The 20441-nt window shown below is 43.4% G+C and overlaps 1 protein-coding gene across 5 annotated transcripts; it reads right to left on the reverse strand.

The window, feature by feature from the left end:
* Nucleotides 1-2473: 2473 nt before the first annotated feature.
* Nucleotides 2474-19161, reverse strand: CRK (CRK proto-oncogene, adaptor protein). 5 transcript variants are annotated; one of them, XM_071447938.1, is made up of 4 exons: nt 18842-19161; nt 11287-11822; nt 8462-8566; nt 2474-5755 (listed from the first exon to the last, which is right to left on the reverse strand). In XM_071447938.1, exons 1-4 carry the CDS (start codon nt 19083-19085, stop codon nt 5618-5620), a joined length of 1023 nt encoding a protein of 340 aa, XP_071304039.1. In that variant the 5' UTR covers nt 19086-19161; the 3' UTR covers nt 2474-5617. The 5 variants fall into 5 exon arrangements, 4 of the variants coding, with proteins under 4 accessions (XP_071304039.1, XP_071304036.1, XP_071304038.1 ...); XR_011682405.1 differs by having other exon boundaries at nt 5619-5755; nt 8404-8569; nt 11457-11822; XM_071447935.1 differs by lacking the exon at nt 8462-8566.
* Between the last annotated feature and the right edge of the window lie 1280 nt (nt 19162-20441).

A 20441-nucleotide genomic window follows, 5' to 3' on the forward strand; every position in this document is an offset into this window, starting at 1 on the left:
GGTAATTGCACACTTTCAAGAGGCTAGAAAATCTAGAAAGTAAAATTGAATGCTTCACGAGTTCCTCACACAGTACTTCTGAAAAACAAAAGGAGCATTCACTTCAATAACTGAGATAATGCCTCAATTTCTGACATCAGAATGGTTTTAGAAAACTAAAAGGGATGATGTATGGCTGGCATGAACGTGATCTTCAAAGATCCCCATCCCTGGGAGCGTTCAAGGTCAGGTTGGATGGGGCTTGGAGCAACCTGGTCTCATGGAAGGTGTCCCTGGCCATGGCAGAGGAATTGGAATGAGTTTTAAGGTCCCTTCCAACCCAAACCATTCCACGATTCTGTGATTTGCTCAGGGCAGCTGTGAATGAAGTCTTGTCTCTTTTCCCAGTGTCTCCCTGGAAGTGCAGACCACAGATGCTCTCCCATCCCCTCACTGACAGAGGTGCACAGAGACCTTTGCAAGTTTTGACAGCAGAGACAGAGCTGGCCCTGGCACCTCCTGGACACAAGGTCAGGTATCCCCATTTATTGTATTGTGCCTACTGAAATGGGCTCCTGATGGGTGACTGAGGGCACACACCTTGAACACCATTCAAAGCACATTTTTTCAGTAGTTTATTAGTGGTCTGACTTATTTTTTTCAGTTGATGAACAAGAGTTTTAGGGTCTGCAAGATCAACATAACCTTATGCTTTTCTTATAAATAAATCTAAAAACTTGACAGAATTATTTTTATATCACTTGCTCAGAAAATCGATGCTCTGTTTTCAAGGGATATTTAGGCCCTCTTTTTCACAGATCAGGATAATCTAATCAGGATTTTTTAAAAGCAAAGACATCAGTGACTAAGGTCACTAAAAATTAGGTGTCAAGTCCAGAAAAAAAAAATTTGCTTTTTTTGATTTATTTAAAGTAAGATTAGAAAATGCTGATTTTGCTGGAATTGGGAATCATTGTAAACCTTTACTTCTGAATTGATGGTAAATATGTGATACAAAGTTTGGCACTTAAAAGGTCCCAGTAGTGCACAGTCACTATCTCTGTGTAAATTTTTAAGACTTGCAAATCACTTCTGCACTCTCTTGACCATAAAAGTCTATTTTCCAGCAGAGACTTGGGGAGCTGTGCACAATAAATTAGATTTGGATCAATTTAGGAATTTTTCTGTCATCCTCGTGTTCAGCAGGCACTCAGGTTGCAGGGTGTTCATAATGTCAATAAATCAGGACACTTCAAGCAGATTTAATTGCCAGAAGTGAGGTGCATTCTTGGTACCCTTGCTAAATAATAGCATATTGTCTAAATACTTGAAATTCTTTTGAATGCACTCGTTACAGATGGCATTCAGATATTTGGAAATTGGTCAGGGATTTGGCAAAGCATGAGGAATAAACAGCCTAATCCAGGGAAATACAGCACAATTTGCTGATGCAATCCTTGCTTGCCCTTTGCCCCCTGAACTTTCACATGAATTCATTCAACCACTGCTGCAGCCAAACCCCACAGCTGAAAGGAGAGGGAATGGGAAAGGAAAAGCAGTTTTGTGCTTGAGCCCTGTGCTCCATCAGCTCAGGGAGCTCAAGGTGAAGCAGGAGGGGATGGCTGGCAGGGCCCTGGGGAAGGGCCGGCACAGCCTCTTCCTTCTGGCTGCAGGGAGCTCTGAAATTCTCTCAGCTCATCTCATGAAAAGGCACCTTTGCAGTGGGTAAGCACTGGAGCAAAGCTGGGGGCTTCTACCTATGAAAAATTGAGGTTTTTTCCATCTGGAGCTGATAGAATCATCTTTGCTGTGTGGAGACACACCAAGATTCTTACCCCTGGGGCCTAAGGGCCACCATCCCCTGGCAGTTTTGAAGGAATAGTGTGGCAAAAGCAGCTTTAATGCAGATTGATATTACAAACATTGCTCCCCATGGGATTCTGATCCTGATTTTCTGTCCTTCAGCCCTTGACAGCACCTGCACACCCTGGCCTTTCACTGAATTAGTGCTCTCACACATAAAACCAGCTCTTCTGAACCATTTGTAGACTCCTGCAGGAGATTTTGCTGGTATTCGTTTGTGTAACTTTGTTTTCACTGGTATTTCTAAGAATATATAAACAGCTTTTGATCTTCCCAAACTTCCCATCCAAACAATCCCCAGACTATTCCCTGACACATTTGTGCAGGTAGAATTGAGAGCAAGAGCTACAAAATCTCACCTTAATATTCCTCACAAGTTTGGGTTTTTTTTAATGAGAATATAAATTTCCCCCAACCCCTTGACTCATTTAATTACAGAAAGTCACCTTCTTTTAAAAAAAGCCATATTTTATTGTTTGATAAGTTAATTTAGTTACCTTGGTTTGTCTTATTTCTGTAGTGCTGTGTTTAATTATTTTCATACTAACATGGCCAATTAAAAATGGCCATACCCCCTCTATTTTTAATAATTACATGCAAGTACTCCAAGAACTGATTGAGAATGACTGAGTCAAAGTTTTGGCTATACTTTTATTTACTTCACGTACTATGAACATATACATTACATGCTACAAAAAAATAAAAAAGGACTTTAACTGTCAAGAAAGTGGATAGTGTTATAATACAATGGCACATGTTCATATTTTTCTCCAAACAGGTTTGGTTAGAATCCTTCCCCAAAACCATTAACAAAAAGGAAGTGTTTTGCTCTTAAAGATGATTAGAAATCTTTGCATTATTAACAAATACAATTCAAACAGATTACCAAGATTTAACCAGGTCATATATTAGTAAAAAGGCAGGGGCTTACCAAAATGAAATATATATTAAAAAACCATAGCAGCCAGTTGTACTTTTTAGTGTGATATAACGTGTAAATGCACCAGAAGAACACAGTGTAATTGAGCATTCTGCTTTCATGGTGTATTTCTAGAAATGATTATTCTAGTTCTAACACCTGCCTATGCACAAGAGACCAAAACCACAGCCAAGGAAGAGACAAAAGATTGTGACCAACATTCTGAGCAATGATTTTTTTGCACGCATTGGGAGAAGGGAGGGAACAAATAGAAGAGGATAAACAAAGGCCACAAAAGGATTTCCTCTACATGTTCATGGACATGGGTTCTACCTATTTGCCTTGAAGACCCTGACAAGTTGAAATGTCTATTTTGTCCAAATTCATACTCCTTTCTATCACCTATAAAACAAAATCACATTTCAGCTTAGAACTGAAGAGTGGGAAACAGTTGCAATAATGTATCAGTCAGCTAAAACTGCTTGAGAAGAACTTGGGGTTCTAGTGTAACAGCAGCTATTAAGACTCCTCTAGTTTCCTTATTTTGCTCTTTCAAAGTGTACAAATATTCACAATTTATACAATCTTAACAAAACCACATCTACAAAGTTTGCAGGGAACTTGCTAGTTAATTCAATTAATGTCTTTCGTATTAAAAAGGCAAGGTTTGCATAATAAAACTTCCAGAAAAATCATCTTTTGGTATCTGAATTCCTGATTGGAAAGGTAGAAATATATGGGCTTTCATTAACTGCAATTGAAAAACACTTCAGAACAGTGTCACTCTAATGACACACTGTTTACTATGTTCCTTTTGCAATACCTGAAGAAAAACATAAGCATACATGGGCAACTGAAAAACTCAGTTTTAAGTCTGTTATTTAGAGTGCAGCTGAACAGTTACAGTGAATATCAAGATCAGAGGAAAACAACAAATCAGCCTGAAAGAACCTGATCAGTTACAGAACCTAGAGTTAGTTTCACAATTTTTTCCCCTCAAAGTAAATTTTGTACTAAGCTAGAAGAGCTCCCACAATCACTGGCACGTCACCCTAACCAGAATAACAATCCAAGGTAGAACAGAGCTGCAATTCCTTGTTTCCATTCTTACCCCACTGTCCCTGCTGTCAGTTTTTGATTTTAATCCTCAGTAGTGCTCATGAGACTGGTGATGGACAAGTGTGATCAACGTTAGTCCACAGAATTAATGAGTGCCCATAACCTGAACATTACTCAGACTTGCTGATGGATTAGTTTTGAAGTAAAACAACTAGTACTTAAATAGAACAGAAATATTATCATTTCCAGCATGTTACAGAGTTCTGAGGTAAAGTGTTACCAGTATTGTTGGAGGGTCGATGCCTTGCAGCAAAGGCCTTGGCAGCACATGCACCCCATGAGCCTTGGGGTCACACGGGTCTGAAGCAACCAAACCCACCAGTTTCAGTTTGATACTATTTAGAAAAACCCTTCTGCATGGATTATACTGTAGTCCAAGTTACAAAATTTAGTTTGGTCACCAGAGTGCTGTGCTTGGAAAACAACCCAGGGTACAGGCAAGGGAGAGTTATTTCAGTGTTTAATTTCAGTTTACAAAACTTACTAAATCCATTCTGATTTATATTAGAGAAAACCAGATAATTAGAAGAACAGACTAAAAAACAACCATCAAGCAGTACATAATACTGCCTACTCAATGCACTGATTTTCATCATGAGCTAGGAAGCCATATTTACTCTATTATGCCTTTTGAGAATCAATCCAGAAGCACACAATTATTTTCCATTAGTTTATTAAAAATAAAATCCTCATGAGTTCACTATCAAATATTTTACAGATGGGAATTAAACCAGAAGAGTCCCCAGACTGTCTTTAAAATAAAACTAATATTTGGTTTGTCAGTTCACCGTGCTTTACACTGATTTGTACTGTAACAGTATTGTACAATATTGAAGAATTCCAGAAAAATTAAACTAGCCCTACACAATTTAATTTTATTGGAAAGCAGTGTCAATATTTTAGTATATTTAGTGAATCAAACACTGCTTTAAAGCTACGTATTAAAGTGCTATGCACGTATTTTTCAGCACTGATATGGAGGTTTACACTTCCATAAGCCTTGTATTTGTGGATAAAAGGAGATACTGTGTGTTAATAAAAATCTTAAATTAAAATCAGCTGCTATGTTTGAAGCATCAACAGTACTGAAGAAATCAATCTAGTGTCCACAAGCTTCTAGAATTCTGAGGTTGATTGGATCTGTCATTTACCATGGACATGGTAAGGATCTGTAAATCACAAGGCTGTGCCCAGCGGGCCCTGCCCCAGTCTGTGCTGTGCACAGCTAACTGACCATGCAGAGCACTGCAGAGCCTTTCTAGGACAGAGAACCAGGATGGCAGAAAACACGGAGAGAGCTCCAGGAGAAATTTGTGAAATTTCTGTCAAGGTATTGAATTGTCTACGGTTGATCTTCATTGCCTGAGGAAGAAGCAACATAAGCAATGGGCCCGGAGAGGGCTGTAAATGTTCTCTAAACATCTACAGCACTGCTTTCTCCAGCTGCTGCTGCTGGAAGCTCCAGGCTGCCATGCACGTGGACATAAGCAGGCATTACAACCTCTAATCATGGCCTAGTAGTGCCACTGGACACACGAGTTATCTACTGTCGTACCCTGAATTACACGACCCTTGCTTAAGGAATGGTGGTGCTGAGTCCCAGGGGGTTGCAGGTTATCAGAATGCTTATCCAAGCAATACCACTTGCAGCGTCGGTCCGAGCTTAGTCTTGATGGCATCTGCAATAAAAACAAGTTGAGATTGTTCCCATCTATAAGAGCAACTGTTGAGCCACACTCAGCTGAAGTCCTCGTCAGGATTCTGTTGATCCAGCAGACGGACGTGTGTGAATGGAAAGTGACCACGTCTGCCATTGCATTCTCCTTCCCACTGACCACTCATGTTAATCTTTGTGACCTTTACCAGCTCACCGACCTGTGGGGTAAGAAATAAACACGTTACAAACCAGAAACGCAGGCAGGATCAGCTGCCACCCCTCCCTGGTGTGCTTCACCCACGTGCACCAGATACACACCCATAAAAAGCAGCTTTAGTCCAGACACTGTCTGTCCCCAATGCCATTCACTCCAAGAAAGTATATAAAGAACTGTGCCTAAATCAGCTGAGAACCACCTGAACTGAAGAGTCAGTTATCCAAAACCAATCTTTCCAAGTGCTCCTGGGACCTGCCATAGGTGCTATCCTGATAAATGTGCCTTGCTGGGCTCCATGCAGAGCCTCAGAAAGCAAGGTACGTCCATTCCTACTTGCACCTGGACCAAGTGGACACTAATCTGCAAGCTCAACTGCTCTTTAGTTTTGGAAAAGTTTCCACTTCTCAAGTTGGAAAGTGGAGGATCTCTCTCTCTTCACAGATTTTAACAAGTGTGTAAAGTGCCATAAGGCTGCTCTGTTCTTGCTCTGGACATCCAGAGTCAGCCACTACCAAAGGCAAAGCCAGATGGCATTCCAGGCTTTCCCAGCATGGATTTCTCAGAGAAATAAATCCCACTGAATCACAGAATTGTTTAGGTTGGAAAAGATCTTCAGGGTCAGAGTCCAACCATTAACTCAGCACTGCCAAGTCCAGCACTCATGGGAATAGTAAAGACAACAGATGCCTCTCCCACTTGCCCAGGAACACATCTCCTATTCTAATCTCCACCCTAATATTGCCAGCAGCAATTCCAAAGGCACCCTCTATCATCCCCTGTGACACAGGGACAAACTGCACAGCCACAGCAGGCCCTTCCCCAGGGCTGTGCAGGTAGTTCAAACCAGTCTAGGTGTGATCAGTGCCCAGCTCTGCTCATATTGAAGGGTACTTAATGAAGTGGCAGGCACACAACCCGAGGAAGCCCAGTGTACATTGTGAGGACACTCCTGCAGAGTTCATGAATGCACCACTGAGAAGCTGTCTACCCATTCTACCCCTCTGCAGAATTTTATCAATAATCTGATTTACGAGTAACGTACAACGGTTTTTAGAGTTCTTCCCACATCACAGATGGAGGATGCTTTTGGGATAGATAGACTCTATTTTCTTTCACTAATACTGTAAATAAACTCTGAGGGTGTGGCCAAAGGCCTCGCTGCATTTCATCCAGAAATTCCCTGAATATAGAGTTATAGTTTACACAGATGCTCATCACTGTGTTCCAAATCCATCCAGAACACAACCTCATTATTTGCACTTTCCAGGCAGCCAACAAAGAACAAGGAAAACAATTTCAGATGTTACCAATCTCCATTAACTTTACAGGTTTTAATCACTTGTAATCTTTTGCCAGAACAGCTTTTAACAGTTCATAAATTCAACCCCTTTCATGGACATTTAATTAAGCTTCCCATACCTCTCATGATTACTTATCTGGTAATGAGAGGTCCATTGGGACTCTTGCTGTAGCTTTATTTTGCCTTTTGTAGTCATTAGTATAGACATTTTAATGAATCATATTTTGAAGAAAATCCTCTTATGTATTAGCTACAGGCAAAAAGGAAGCCTTCCTCCAGTTCTGAATGCAAGCTTCAGCTCTTTAGGAATTTAATCATGCAGTTTGTGTAATTTTGCTACTGCTAATAACCACTGGGGGGTTGTACCAAAAAAATACTCTGCTGACCAAAACAATACATCAGCTATAATTTAACAAGAGTAAGATTCAATGTGACAATACTAGAAGTGGAAAATCTGATTTCCTAATCACAGCCATTACCAGAACAACGTCCCAGATAACTTCAAACTGCTTCAGACCTGGATATAATCCACAGATCAGCCCTCACCAGAGCAGTGTTTAACCTCCAGCCCACTGGGAAGGGAAAAGCCCCACTTGCACTGGTTTGCAGAATGTTGGCCTTTGCTCTATCACACCCTAATTAGTGCTCATTAGGGTTTATCTTGGATGCCTCACAAGAAACTCACCTGCAAAAGGTGGGTCCAACAGAGCAATGACACAGCTACACTATGGGATGCTTGTGAGCTCCCCAGCTCCCTGAGCATCCTGGAGCTGCTGTTTGGTTCCAGGGGTGTTTCAGGGTCACTGCAGCCAAGGGACACTCAACTATCAACTCCCTTACTGTACAGAGCTACACCTGAAAGCTGCTTTTCAGTAATTGTTCAGTGAGGAGAGACCTCTGAGATCAAATATTCCTTTCTTGCCAGTAATTTCATTTAGCAGACACACTGATACAGTTTTTATTCCCATTTCATTTATGTATATAAACCTTCTCATTCATTCTTACATATCTATCTATAAATCTTTACATGTGTCAAAGCAGGACTAACTGTAAGCAAGCATGGACCATTTCACAAATGCTGCCTTAAGAAAATGGCTCCATTAGAGCCTGACTAACTGAAAGATCTTTCTAGATCTGCTTCAAACCTCTGCCTAGTAAGCTGTATTTCAACCACTATAGGGAACCCTTCCAAAAATTACTAATTATTACAAGTGCTGAAGTTTTAAAACCTTTAGGCTAGGAGTGGATGCTGTCTCAGAATTCTCCTCACTTTCAGCATTGATTTATGGCAACATTAGTCCATAGTGCATCATCCCACCAAGCACAGCACCTCAGGAACAACACTGTACCCTGCTAGAAAGCCAGCTTTGTCTCAGTCTTCATCAGAAGCTTTACAACTAAATATACCCCATATGCTTCAAAGCAAAACTGAAGGTTCAAGTGAAGACTTCTGTATGCTGTGGTTTTATTCCAAGTACTCCTCTTTGGTGAGGTCAAGGTGGCAGAGTTCTGCTACTGTTACAAAGAAAAAAAATAAATCCATCGATCTCAGTCATTCACCACACAGATCTTCCCTTTTCCTGCTCTATTTTCTCTAAAAATAGACTGCAAACTCCTTGCATAGGTCCAGTTACATGCAAAATAAATGTTAACTTCTGCTGAATCTTTTCTCCATAATAGAGCACAGACTTTATTAGAACATCATCTGCTCTGATCCTCCTTCCCTGAACTCTTCAAAAGCATGTCAGGCTTAAAATACCAGAACAGCACAGATATTCTGTTTGCAGTTTGGGCAAAAACCGTTTGATGTTAAGAATCTATTTTTCTAAGAGAAGCAGTGGGATCCACCCCCTCCCATGAATATTGCCAGATTTAAGGATAAGAGTTTTCATTTGGAAAGAATCCCACTTGCTGTATTTATAAAGAGGTCTGGGCAAAAATGGCCTGATAAGATTTACATAATGCTCTCTACTAAGTTATCTAAGAAAGAGATCTCTAAATAAACAGAGAAGGAACACCATGAAGTGAAAGGGAATGTGGAGAAAGGAGACAACAAGAGACAGCACTTTGATAGACAGGATGAAGGAAAACTTGGTGAAAATGAAGTGCATATTGCTTTTTTTCCTGTGCAGACATTGAAAGCAACTCAGTAACATTGTGATTGGAAGTGATAAAAGCTGCAAAGCTTTGAAGGCCACTAGAAGCAGTGATAAATGGCTCACTTTTTAAAACTACATGTTTGCAATATTACATACAGAATGAAGAACCACAAGTGCTACTGCATTTCTTAAATGGAGAGCAAGACAGGAATATAATACCCTAACCAAGAGGGCCAAGGTGTCAGCTGATAAATATTGAAGTCGTTTTAAGAGGCCCACAAAGGCCATTTCTGGACATCAGAAATCTCCTGTGGTCACACAGCCAAGCTGAGCTGACACTTCTCAGCTCCCTCTCCCAAATCCTTCAGCTATTCAGCCTTTCCCATCAGTCAGTAAAAGACTCTAGAGGTGTAAGGCAGCTCAGAAAAGAGAGGTGCTACCCACAAAACTGCTCTTCCTACAGCACAGCACTCTTGCCAGATCATGTGAGTTTTGGTGAAGAGGATTGAGCTAACCCAAGATCAGCCCTGGCACCCACAAGTGCTCTCCAGCGTGGAAAGCATTTCCTTTCACTCTAAGTTGCTTATGGTCTGGATTAGCAGCATTTCCTCACCCTCCCTGTTTCACTCCATGCTCCCAAATCCTGCACTGTGGCTTCTTTAGTGGAATAAAGTGTGAAGTTAAGGCTTAAGAAAATGCAAAATTCAGAAAGAAAACCAAAAGGTTTTGCTAAATATGCCACAAGAGTATCCAGAGGCTGAAAACCAATCTAACATCTGGTAATTACAACAGCCTGCATTCAGGAATGTTCCCAAGCTCCAGGAGGTACCTGGGTGGAAAGGGTGAGAAAAAGAGGGAAAGAGACAGCATTTTAACCTTTATGAGAGTTTGAAGGGTAAAAACCCTCACATTTCCCCAAAATCTGCTGAGTTTACATCAATTTCCATACCTGCTTCTCAACCTAAAATTATTCAGCCCTGTAACAGAATGTGTAGCAACTCAGAGTGTATTTCCTACCTACATGGGAGAGATTTCACATCTGCCAGCTGCACATCAGTTACCCATGTGCAGCATGTGCTGCACCAGACACACACCCACAGCTGCCAGATCCCTCAAGTCCTGGAGTGCCCCCTGTGCTATGCACAATTACACAAAGCATTTGAGAGTGCAGAGGAGATGCTCTGACTCAGCACAGAAACTGCTTTTTCCCAAGTACTTAAAATGTTATATAAACAGGAAGTCAATTAGGTATCAGGAAATTCCAGAGCCTCTAGCTCAAAGAAAGCCTAGATTAAAGGATACAATTTACATATCCCAAGGCAAAGGTCTGCCACAGGGAATACCTTAGTCTCAATTTCCTCAAGGGTAACTTGGGGCAGAACTATCTGATGTGGAGAGATAGAGCACTCCAGACACCTTTTTAAGAGGAAAAAAGAGAAATCAAAAAGGGCCTGTGCAATGACTTGATCCTGTCAGGAAGTGAATCAACCTGGGGAAACCTCAGTGCTTTACTACAAACCCTGCTCCATCAATCACTGCTTTATACCAGACTAACAAACTGTGGTGTGAACTGTAAAATGCTCCTGCCTCAAACCTAAACCCAAAGTAATCTGCTTGAGGTGATGTTACAATTAAATTTTATGTGTGATCACCATCTCAGTCCAGGTAATTTCAAAGTGTACCAATGTTTCTACTGATTGCTTTAAAACTGCTGACACATTGGGGAGAAAAAAATACCCAACACAACACAAACCAACAAACAACCCAGCACACCTTGTACACATTGTGGGGAGCACACAACAGCAAACACAGGTTCAGACACACCATTTATGAGCTGCTCCCTCTCCCTCCCCCCAAAATAAACATTTCAGAACTGAAAACATGGATGGGGAAACACTTATGTTAGTGATGGTTGACAACAGACACGATACTGGTTCAGTAACCTAAAAATAATCAACAATAATTTAATTTACAAGTGACTCGAGTCACTCGTTTGATCCATAACTCATTAATGACGACATAAAACCAGCACGACAAAGCTTTTCCCTTTCTCATTCCTCCAAAACTAGCACGTGAGCGAAAGGGAAATCCCTTGAACAGATCTCTTCCTTCTAAATTTTGCCCATTATGTACCTCCAAAGCCAAGGCTGTCTTGTCGTAGGCATTAGGGACTCGCTTCTGGATAACCCGGGCATAAATAGGGCCATTCTGGAGGTTAGGGAGCGGAGTGTTGATGCTGGGCTGGGCATAGGGCCCTGGCTCCGGCCCACCCAGTGGTTGTGGGTGGGAACTATCCTGGTTACCTCCAATCAGAGTGGGGACTGAAGCAGAGGAAGGTCTATACTTCTCGACGTAAGGAACGGGAATCATTCCCCTCTTCCCTTCGCTGTCTTCTGCGTTCCACCACTGCTCTTCAGGCTTATCCCGGATTCTCAGGATGTCTCCTTTCTTAAAGGGGAGGTCTTCCTCATCATTGCCATTAAAGTCAAAGAGGGCTCGCACGTACTCGGCCTCCTCCTGCCTGAGGATGACCCCGCTGTTCTGCCTCGAGCGCGAAACGGGTTCTATCAAGGTTGTAGTGTCCAAATAATGAATTTTGTAGAATTCCAGTAAAGATGGCAAAGAATCAAACTCTTGGTCACCTATTCGAAATCTGGTGGGATTCGACCCTGAAAAGAGAAGGCAACATGTCAAGGAGAGCATTATACTACAAATCAAACCTTTGAGAAGACAAATATATTTAAACAGAAGTATTTCAACACCGAATTGGATCACCTTGACATCATATTCAGCTTTTCTGAGTATTTTCAATCAAAGGCAGCACTATCATGATCATGAGTACAGGTTTTTTTAAAAAGATTTTGTCAAGGAAGGAAAAGAGAAATTCTTTGGCACCACCAAACTTCCCGAATTATGATAAAAATATCTTTGTTTCTTTCAGTATTATATGGACCCAACAGATGAAAATGCTCAATACATCAGGGTTTCTCAGGAGCCTGTACAATTCTCCTGTTTTTATACTCTAAATATAGGAAGTAAATTTGGTATTATTTCAAGCAAATTATTTTTTTTAACTCTCTTCTGCTGTTCAGATCTATTTCCAAAGAACAACACTGCAACAATGCTTATTTACCTGTTGTAACACCTTGAGTTAAAGGCATGGGCACTACAGAAAACTGCTTTGCACGGCAGCAAACAACTGATGTCAATGAGCAAATAAAGTTATTTTTCATTTTGATAAAAGGTACCAGTAAAGAAAATTATCTCCATTCTATGCAATGTAAAGCAACAACCTATATTTTCATAACAGGTATGACTCAGCCTTTTAATCTCAAGTCTTGTAGCTTCTTTGCCATGTTTGTCAGATGGAGCCTAAGGTAGAAATCCAAACCTCAAATACATTGGAATACAGATGATGTTCACATCCAAGCCATTACAAGCATCACTACAACTGCAGAATATCCATTTCCAATCTGTGTGCTGGGCTTTTTTTCCATTTTATGTTCTTCAGGCTCAGCTAGGGAAAAACACACAGATGATGTTCTATTTCCACCATGCCCCATGCCATCAGTTATGGGAAGAACTGGGGAAGGCTGGGGGAAGATGACAAGATTTATACTTTAATGAGTAACTCTTTTAGCAAGACAGAGATGCTTACTTTGCAAGTCTGTTTTCTCTGCAGGGAATATCTAACAGTCCCAAGCCTTAGCTCTGGAGTACAAAGCTAGCAGAATCTTTCAAGCTGTCACTGATCCAAAACTCCCTGCAAAGTAGCACTGTCAGCACGGAAAGCCAATGTTACAACAAGTTCTTTCAGGAGAGCAGAAAGGGGTTCTAACAGAGAAAAGGGCAGATTCAATAAGAGCAACACCCGAGAAATGAGTTCTGAAGGATCCTGAAGGAACGGGAGCATTAGTGGAGCTGCTTCAAGGAAATTCGAAGGAGCAGAACTAAGTCATTGGAAAAAGCATGTCTGCATGCTTTAACAGCTCTGAAAGGCTCTCTAAAGAAATGAATACAAACACAGTCAGCCAAAATCCAAAAGCAACAGCCTTGAAAAACTGCAAAAAAAACCCCTCAAACTGGCATTACCAGAGATAAAGGAAGTTAATGTAATTATCAGTGAGAAAAGTGAGCCCAGCATGGGAAGAGAATTAAGAATCCATCATATTCTCCCACAGTGTAGTGCTGAGAGGATGCAAAACCCCCTCAACTTTTGTTGCTGAGATGCAACTTAGAGCTCTAGACTTGGCCAGAACCCTGGAATTCCATCCCAGTGGCACTGTCAGCTCTGTGGGCTCACAGGACAGGAATTGTGGCTGGACAGGATGGACAGCAATGCCTGCACCACTTCAGAACAGCTCAGTGGAAAACAGAATCTGGGAATGCTGCACTTCACTAGAGGTAGAAGTGGGAACACATCAGGTCTCAGACCAACCTGGTGACAGAAACATGTACAAATATCCAGCACTATTTTACCTTTAGCTTTAAGGATCAAAACTTGACATCTGAGCAAAAAGAAAAAGTCATGGGAACTTTAAGAGCAGAGCAGCAAAGCTCTTTGCAACCCATATGGAGAAGACTGAGTCTCAGGGAAGTTCAGTGACATGGAACTTATTTCACATGACAGAAACAGAGATCCTGAAACACCAATTTACCTCAGTGAAACCTGCTACAAGCTGACTCAGCCAGGGGCTGAGCTCTGTCAGCAATGTGGGATTCACTGAAAAATCTTCCCAGGTCACAGGAAATGAGCAGTTCATCAGTAACATTCATCAGCCTGGTCAATCTTCAATCTTCACCAGCATGAACAAGGCATTTTGGAGTGTCTTTTTTTTTAAATTTTGGAACAGGTTCAACCTCTTGAATTAATGCACAACAGCCTGAGGGACCTGCCAAGTGTACCTGAATACAAGTTGGACTTTAAGAAGAAAAGTCCTCTGGAACATTATGTACAGAGAAGGAGTGACAGAAATCACTGGACTGAATCCTGGAAAATCAGATCCTAAGAGGTGTTTTGCACAGCTGAACAACAGCCAGAGGACACAGACCCTCCAAACTCTGGGACCAGAAAGATCAATGCACTCCTTGAAGGGACAGAGAGAAAAGCATCAGAAAGGAGAGATGTCACCCTCCCAAAGAGCACACTGCCAGAAAACCACATGCACTTCTGATGCTTTTCTTTTAAAAAATGTAAGGCAGCTACAGAAGATCTAGAACAAGAAATCTATAAACTTAATCTAAATTAATCATCAATTAATATAATAAACAGGCATTAAAAGGTCAACACAGTTCAAAGTCACAGGTGGTAAAATGCAGATTGGAAATAAAATACAACTCCACCTTCCCAAGCAAGGGGAAAATCTTCCATCAGTTTAAATCTTTTGTGGATCTTCTTCAGCAACAATGACCCAAGTGATGTTCACATGCAGTGGGGAAATGATTCCAGTCCCTACAGGCTCTTGACTTTTGTCATTCCCTGGTATAATGAAATTCACAGATGAACAGATTTCAGAGGAATTCTTCAGCCTCTGGTTTGAACTGTGACACTGCTCATACCTGCAGGCCAATGGAATAATTCAGGCAAGATCTAACACAAGAAAAAGTTACAGCAACAAAGTGAGTGGGGTTTTTTGGGAATAAGAGCAGTTTTCCTTCATACTCCTGGGATTCCCCTGGAAGGCACAAGCCTGAGCAGCACAGTGTGCACATCTTCTGAGGACTCCCAGGAGAGCACGAGCATGGACAGGTGAGTCCCTTGTCACTGCCTGTGAAAGCTGGGACACTGGAGTACTGGAAATTCTCTTTCTGCAGCCTGGCACAGCTGAACAAGAGTTGCTCAGGGAGTACCTCCACCACCAGCACTGCCCAGCTGAGCAAGATGAACTTTTTGAATGAGAAGCACAAAGGGCTGAGTATCCTCTTTCTTCCTTACTCCATCTTACTAACATAACTCCACCATCTCAGGATGCCACAAAAGGTGAGGAAAGAGTTAAAATCCAAAGGGTCCCACAACTGAAGAAAGTCTCAAACCTGGCTTATATCAGTTCTCTGTTTATGATGCACATTCCCTCCTGTCACAACCCTCTGACACTGAGCTGCCTTTGTGTCAGTCTGGGGAAAAGTGCTGGTCTATGCTTTAAATATTGTCCAGATCCTGGGGATCTGGGCTCTAAACCACCCAATATTCTGCTGCTTGGGCAGGTGGTGAAAGCACAGAGACACTTCTCACCTTCTCAGACACCTCAGGGGGTTTGCATTTCTTCCTTCACTCCAATTGTTAGTGGCAATAGGGAGTTTTCTCTTTATTCCCAAGCTTTGGAAACTCTCCCTTCACGGAAATACAGGTCTTTATTTTTACATCTAGTTTTATTCTGTAAGGGTGGCTCCCTTTCCAATTCAGAGTGTGTTTAGGGCCAGAAAAGCTGCTCTTATCAGCAGTAAGACACCCAATGATGTAAGCCACTTCCTCCTGGAGCAGATGGGAACTGGGCTCTGAAGGCACCACATTCCAGCCCTTGTGCTTCCCCCACCCCCACAGGGACACCTTTTTTCCTTCTTCTCAAGTACCTTCCTACTCATGCTGAGCAGAACAAACAAACCCCAGGAACACCCTATAAAAACATAAAACTCTATTGAGTGGAAGAGCTCTGAGCACACCAGGAAAAGATTCACTGAGGAGTTACACTCATTTCTGATCACTGCAGTCATCATTTACAGATCACAGGATAACAGCAGATGTCTAATACAGGCACTTTCTAAAGTTACAACTAGTTTGCATTTAAATATATTTTTATCCCAATATAAAAATGAAAATAAAAGCAAAACCCAAGCACCAGAGTTAAACCACTCTGCTCACACATGCCTAAAGCCACTTCAGCCAGGGCTAGGTGTGGGTATCATTCTGTAAGGACTCTGTGATTCCAGGAAGTTCAGTCACAATGGAGGGGATTTAGAAAAATTCAATTCACAATCATGTTCTTAAAACTCCTAACTGTGAAAAACATCCATTTCTGCATTTTAGCAGTTCTATTTGTCTACTTCAGACAGACAAATTTAAAAACATTAAGGCTTCTATCTTTGTAATGCTGCACTCTCAACAGAGAGCATTTCTAACTTTAGGTATTTCAGGCATTTTTTTAGTGCATATCACACATTTTTACCCCAAGCCCCCATGTCACATCATAAATACATGATATATTTAATATTTTCTCTGCTGTCCATCATCATGCTAATGCCTGCATGGAGCACTTTGTCTTCTTTGGGATTTCTTTAGCCATTACTGTGATACTTCATCACAAATTATCCATTTCCACTGAAAACAGAATGTTTTTCTTTCCCATAATTCAGTGATTTATCCTATTTTTAAACATCATTAAAACATTCCAGGAAGACATAAAAAATTCTGTTCAATTATTTTTTCTTTGTTATGTTGAAAAATCACCTGCAAGAAGTTAGAAACTGCAGCATCAGTCAAAAGGTCAATTTAACAAAGAGTTTGCAACTTCACTTTCTACTTCAGAAATCAAAGAAGGTATCATGTTTTTGTGATATTGTGGTTTTTAGGGAAGCCAGAGCTCCTCATCTCATTCATTCTGTGCTGAGGCTTCCCTGTCCCTGAGAGCAGCCAGGAATTTCACAGACACTGAGCCCAACACAAATCAACCCAAGAACCCAACCTGGAGTATTCAAATTTCCCAGAGAGACCTGTGCATTTGCCAAACAATCAAATGCTAAAAAATTTATACCGTACTAAAATATAGCAATTTTGTTTTTCCTAGTGTTTTAACTTGGCCACAGTAAACAAGAAGGACATTTGCAAACATTTAACTCTTTTCACTGCATTAGCTTCCCTACCCAAACAAGGAATCATCTTCAATCTTCTGCTGTTTTCACCTCCCTTGCACTGCAGAACAACCTCCCACTTATTTTCTTCTGGAACAGCACCTTAATTACACTTGGAGTATAATTCAATATACACCTCCCCAGCACCTTCTTTGGTTGGAGTGTGAAGACAGCAGTATCAGCATGGAGGCATGATTTAATTAAAATTACTGAAATCAGCGTGGGAGCGTCTGTAGTGCAGGAGATGCATCACCCCTCCCCAGAACCTCCAGGGGACAAATAAAAAGGAGACCAACCAAAACATAATTATACTTTTCCAGATATATTAAGCCTGCTGTGGCACCAGCTTACACAGCTACTCTTTTAAAAAAGAAGAGAATTACAAGGTACTTCATGATTTTAACCAAAGCCAGCCCACAGAATGCCACAAAATGTCACTGAGCTTAGGATGAACACAAGAAAAAAGTCAGGATGGCTGTACTGAAGTGATGCCACTGTTTTTCCAGAGATGAGTTGCTCCCCAAAAAACAACTGCCCAGAAGTGACAGGCACTCATGACCCAGTGTTTTTACTGTCTTTAAAATCCAATGAGGTTGGATTCACAACAAAGCATCCTGGTGACTGACTCTGCTCTACACAACACCAGCCATCCTTGTCAGCAATTACAGCAGCACACACGGAGCAACAGGAGCCCACCCCATTGTGACCCCCACAGCAGCAATAAATTCCACTTCCAGCTGAATTCAGCCACCTTTAACTTCTACCTGTGGAGCTCTGTAACCTGAGTGCACTGTGCAGCTCCAGGAGGTTCCTGGCATAAACAGGATGAGTTTAGACTTTCCCCAATTTTCCAATCTGAAATGCTTCCCCTGTGTGACAGTGCAAGCCTACTGGCACTAATCTTGTTTTCTCTCAGATTATCTCCTCAGTCAAACACTCTGTGCAGAGACTGAAAAATAAAACAAGTCTTGTTACATCTTTCCACAACTGGTCTCCTATTCCACCCACAGACCTGCACGAGAGTGTCTCTATCTACTTTCTGCCAAACAAGTTCACCAAATATTTTATTACACAGGTTTACTATAATTGAAAATGATCTAGTGGCTCCTTGCAGAGATGCCAATCACACATCCAAATCATTTTGCAAGGATTAATATCCAAACTCGAGCAGTTCCAGCACCAGCTTCCCCAAATCCCACAGGAGGGACACCAGTGCCTTTGGACTGCACGTTCTGACACATCCACGGGTTCTGCACTGCTGGGGTTTACTTGGACTAAACAGCAAAAATTCTGCTTCTCCCTCTGGCACAATCGGCAGTGATACACTTCAGCGTGTTGTTTTCATTATTATATGTTCAGCTGATGAGAAATAATATCAAACTTCTCCTTTCAAGGGGAAAGAAACTGAACTTCACATCTGATTTCAAGAAACCACTGCCTTTACATCCTGAGGAGTTCCCACCACTCAAACTCGAACTCAGCCTCCCTGATACCGCAAAACTGCCTTGTCAGAAGTCAGACTTTGGGGATGACACTTCCACAGAACCACCTCCCGGCTGAGATGACACGGAAAATCTATGAATTATCGCTAAGGGGGTCAGGAAAACAAAGAGGTGCGAGGCTGGAGCCGCGGGATGCCCAACTCCAGGACGCTGAATTTCATGTGGCACAGGACGGCAGATGCGGACGGTCGGCTCTGCTCGGGCAGCGGCCCCAGCTCCGAACGCGGCTTAACTCCACCACAAAGCGCTCCAGCCTGCGAACACCGCCCGGGCGCCCAGCGGAGCCGCCCCGGCTGCCCTGCGCGGGGCTGCGGGCACCGCCGGCCCTGGGGGTCACTCACCCGGGGCCCCGGGGCCCTCGCCGCCGGACCGCCGGGCTCCCGCCGGCCCCAGGCTGTTGACGATGTAGTGCGAGACGCGGGAGCTCTCGGACACCGACAGCACGAAGTCGCCGGGGATGGTGCTCGAGTCGCGCACCAGGAAGGTGCCGTGGCGCTGCCCCTGTAGCAGCGAGACGGCCTCGACGCGGCTCAGCCGGCCCCAGTACCAGCTCGCCCGGTCCTCGGAGTCGAACTGCCCGGCCATGGGGGCCGCGCTCCTCCCCCGCCCGCGGCCGCCGCCGCCCGCGGAGCCGCTCAAAATGGCGGCCCCGGCCCTGACCTCACCTACCGGACGTGACCGCACGCGGGGAGCCGTGACGTCATCTCCCCGCGCGGGCGGGGTCGGTGTGAGGGCGGCTGGGAGGGGGAGGCGGGAGCGGTCGGTGAATCCCGGCAATCCCGGCATCGATGGGGCTGGGAACACCGCTGCAATCAGCAAGTCCGGCCCGGGACCGGACACCGCCTTCCTAACTAGACCGGAGTGCCACGTCCGGTCGTTTCTTGAACACCTCCAAGCGCGGTGACTCCGCCACATCCCTGGGCAGCCTTTCCAATGTCTGCTGACCTTCTCTGGGAAGAAGTTCCTCCTGATGCCCAGCCTTAACCTCCCCTGACACAGCTTGAGGCCGTTTCCCCTCGTCCTGTCCCTTGTTCCTTGGGAGCAGAGCCCGACCCCCACCTGGCTCCAGCCTCCTTTCCAGCAGTTGTGGAGAGCCAGAAGGTTCCTCCTCCTTTTCTCTAGGCTCAGCTCTCCTGGCTCCCTCAGCCTCTCCTGGTGCTCCAGCTCTGTTCCCTTCTCTGGTCACGCTCCAGCCCCTCAATGCCCTTCCTGAAATGAGGGGACACAGCGCTCGAATGTGGCCTTACAAATGCCCAGCACAGGGGGACAATCTCTTCCCTGGCCCTGCTACCACACCGTTCCTTGCCTACAAAGACGGGGAAGGGTCTGAAGAGAAAGCCTCATGAGAATGGACTGGGGACACTTGGTTTGTTCAGCTGGGAGAAGAGGAGACTGAGGTCAGACCTCATTGTGGTCTTCAACATCCTTCTGAGGGACAGCACCAACCTCTGCTCTGGGACCAGGGACAGGACCTGAGGGAACAGCAGGAGCTGTGCCAGGGCAGGTTGGATTTTAGGAAAAAGTTCTTCCCCAGAGGTTGCTGGGCACTGCCCAGGCTCCCCAGGAAATGGTCCCGGCCCCGAGGCTGCCAGAGCTCCAGGAATGTTTGGACAACACTGCCAGGGATGCTCTGGGATTGTTGGGATGTTTGTGCAGGGCCAGGAGTTGGAATAGATGATCCTTGTGGGTCCCTCTAGCTCAGTATATTGTGTATATTTTCACCTAGACATTGAAGGCTGCAGCTCACTGTGTTTTCCTTCAGGGCTGTGCCAGCAGCTTCTCTCCTCATCCTGCCAGCCACATATTCCCACCCCATGGCTGTGCCAGCACAGCTGCTTTTCATGGGAGTGCACACTGAATTGGGCCAACGAGCTGTTCTGGGTTAAAAATAGCCCTGTGAAAGAAAAAGTTTTGTAGTTCACTGACTGCAGTACCACAGAG

Source organism: Agelaius tricolor, unplaced genomic scaffold (assembly GCF_023055355.1).
Source record: "Agelaius tricolor isolate 1412-34295 unplaced genomic scaffold, bAgeTri1.0.p SCAF_25, whole genome shotgun sequence".
NCBI lineage: Eukaryota > Metazoa > Chordata > Aves > Passeriformes > Icteridae > Agelaius > Agelaius tricolor.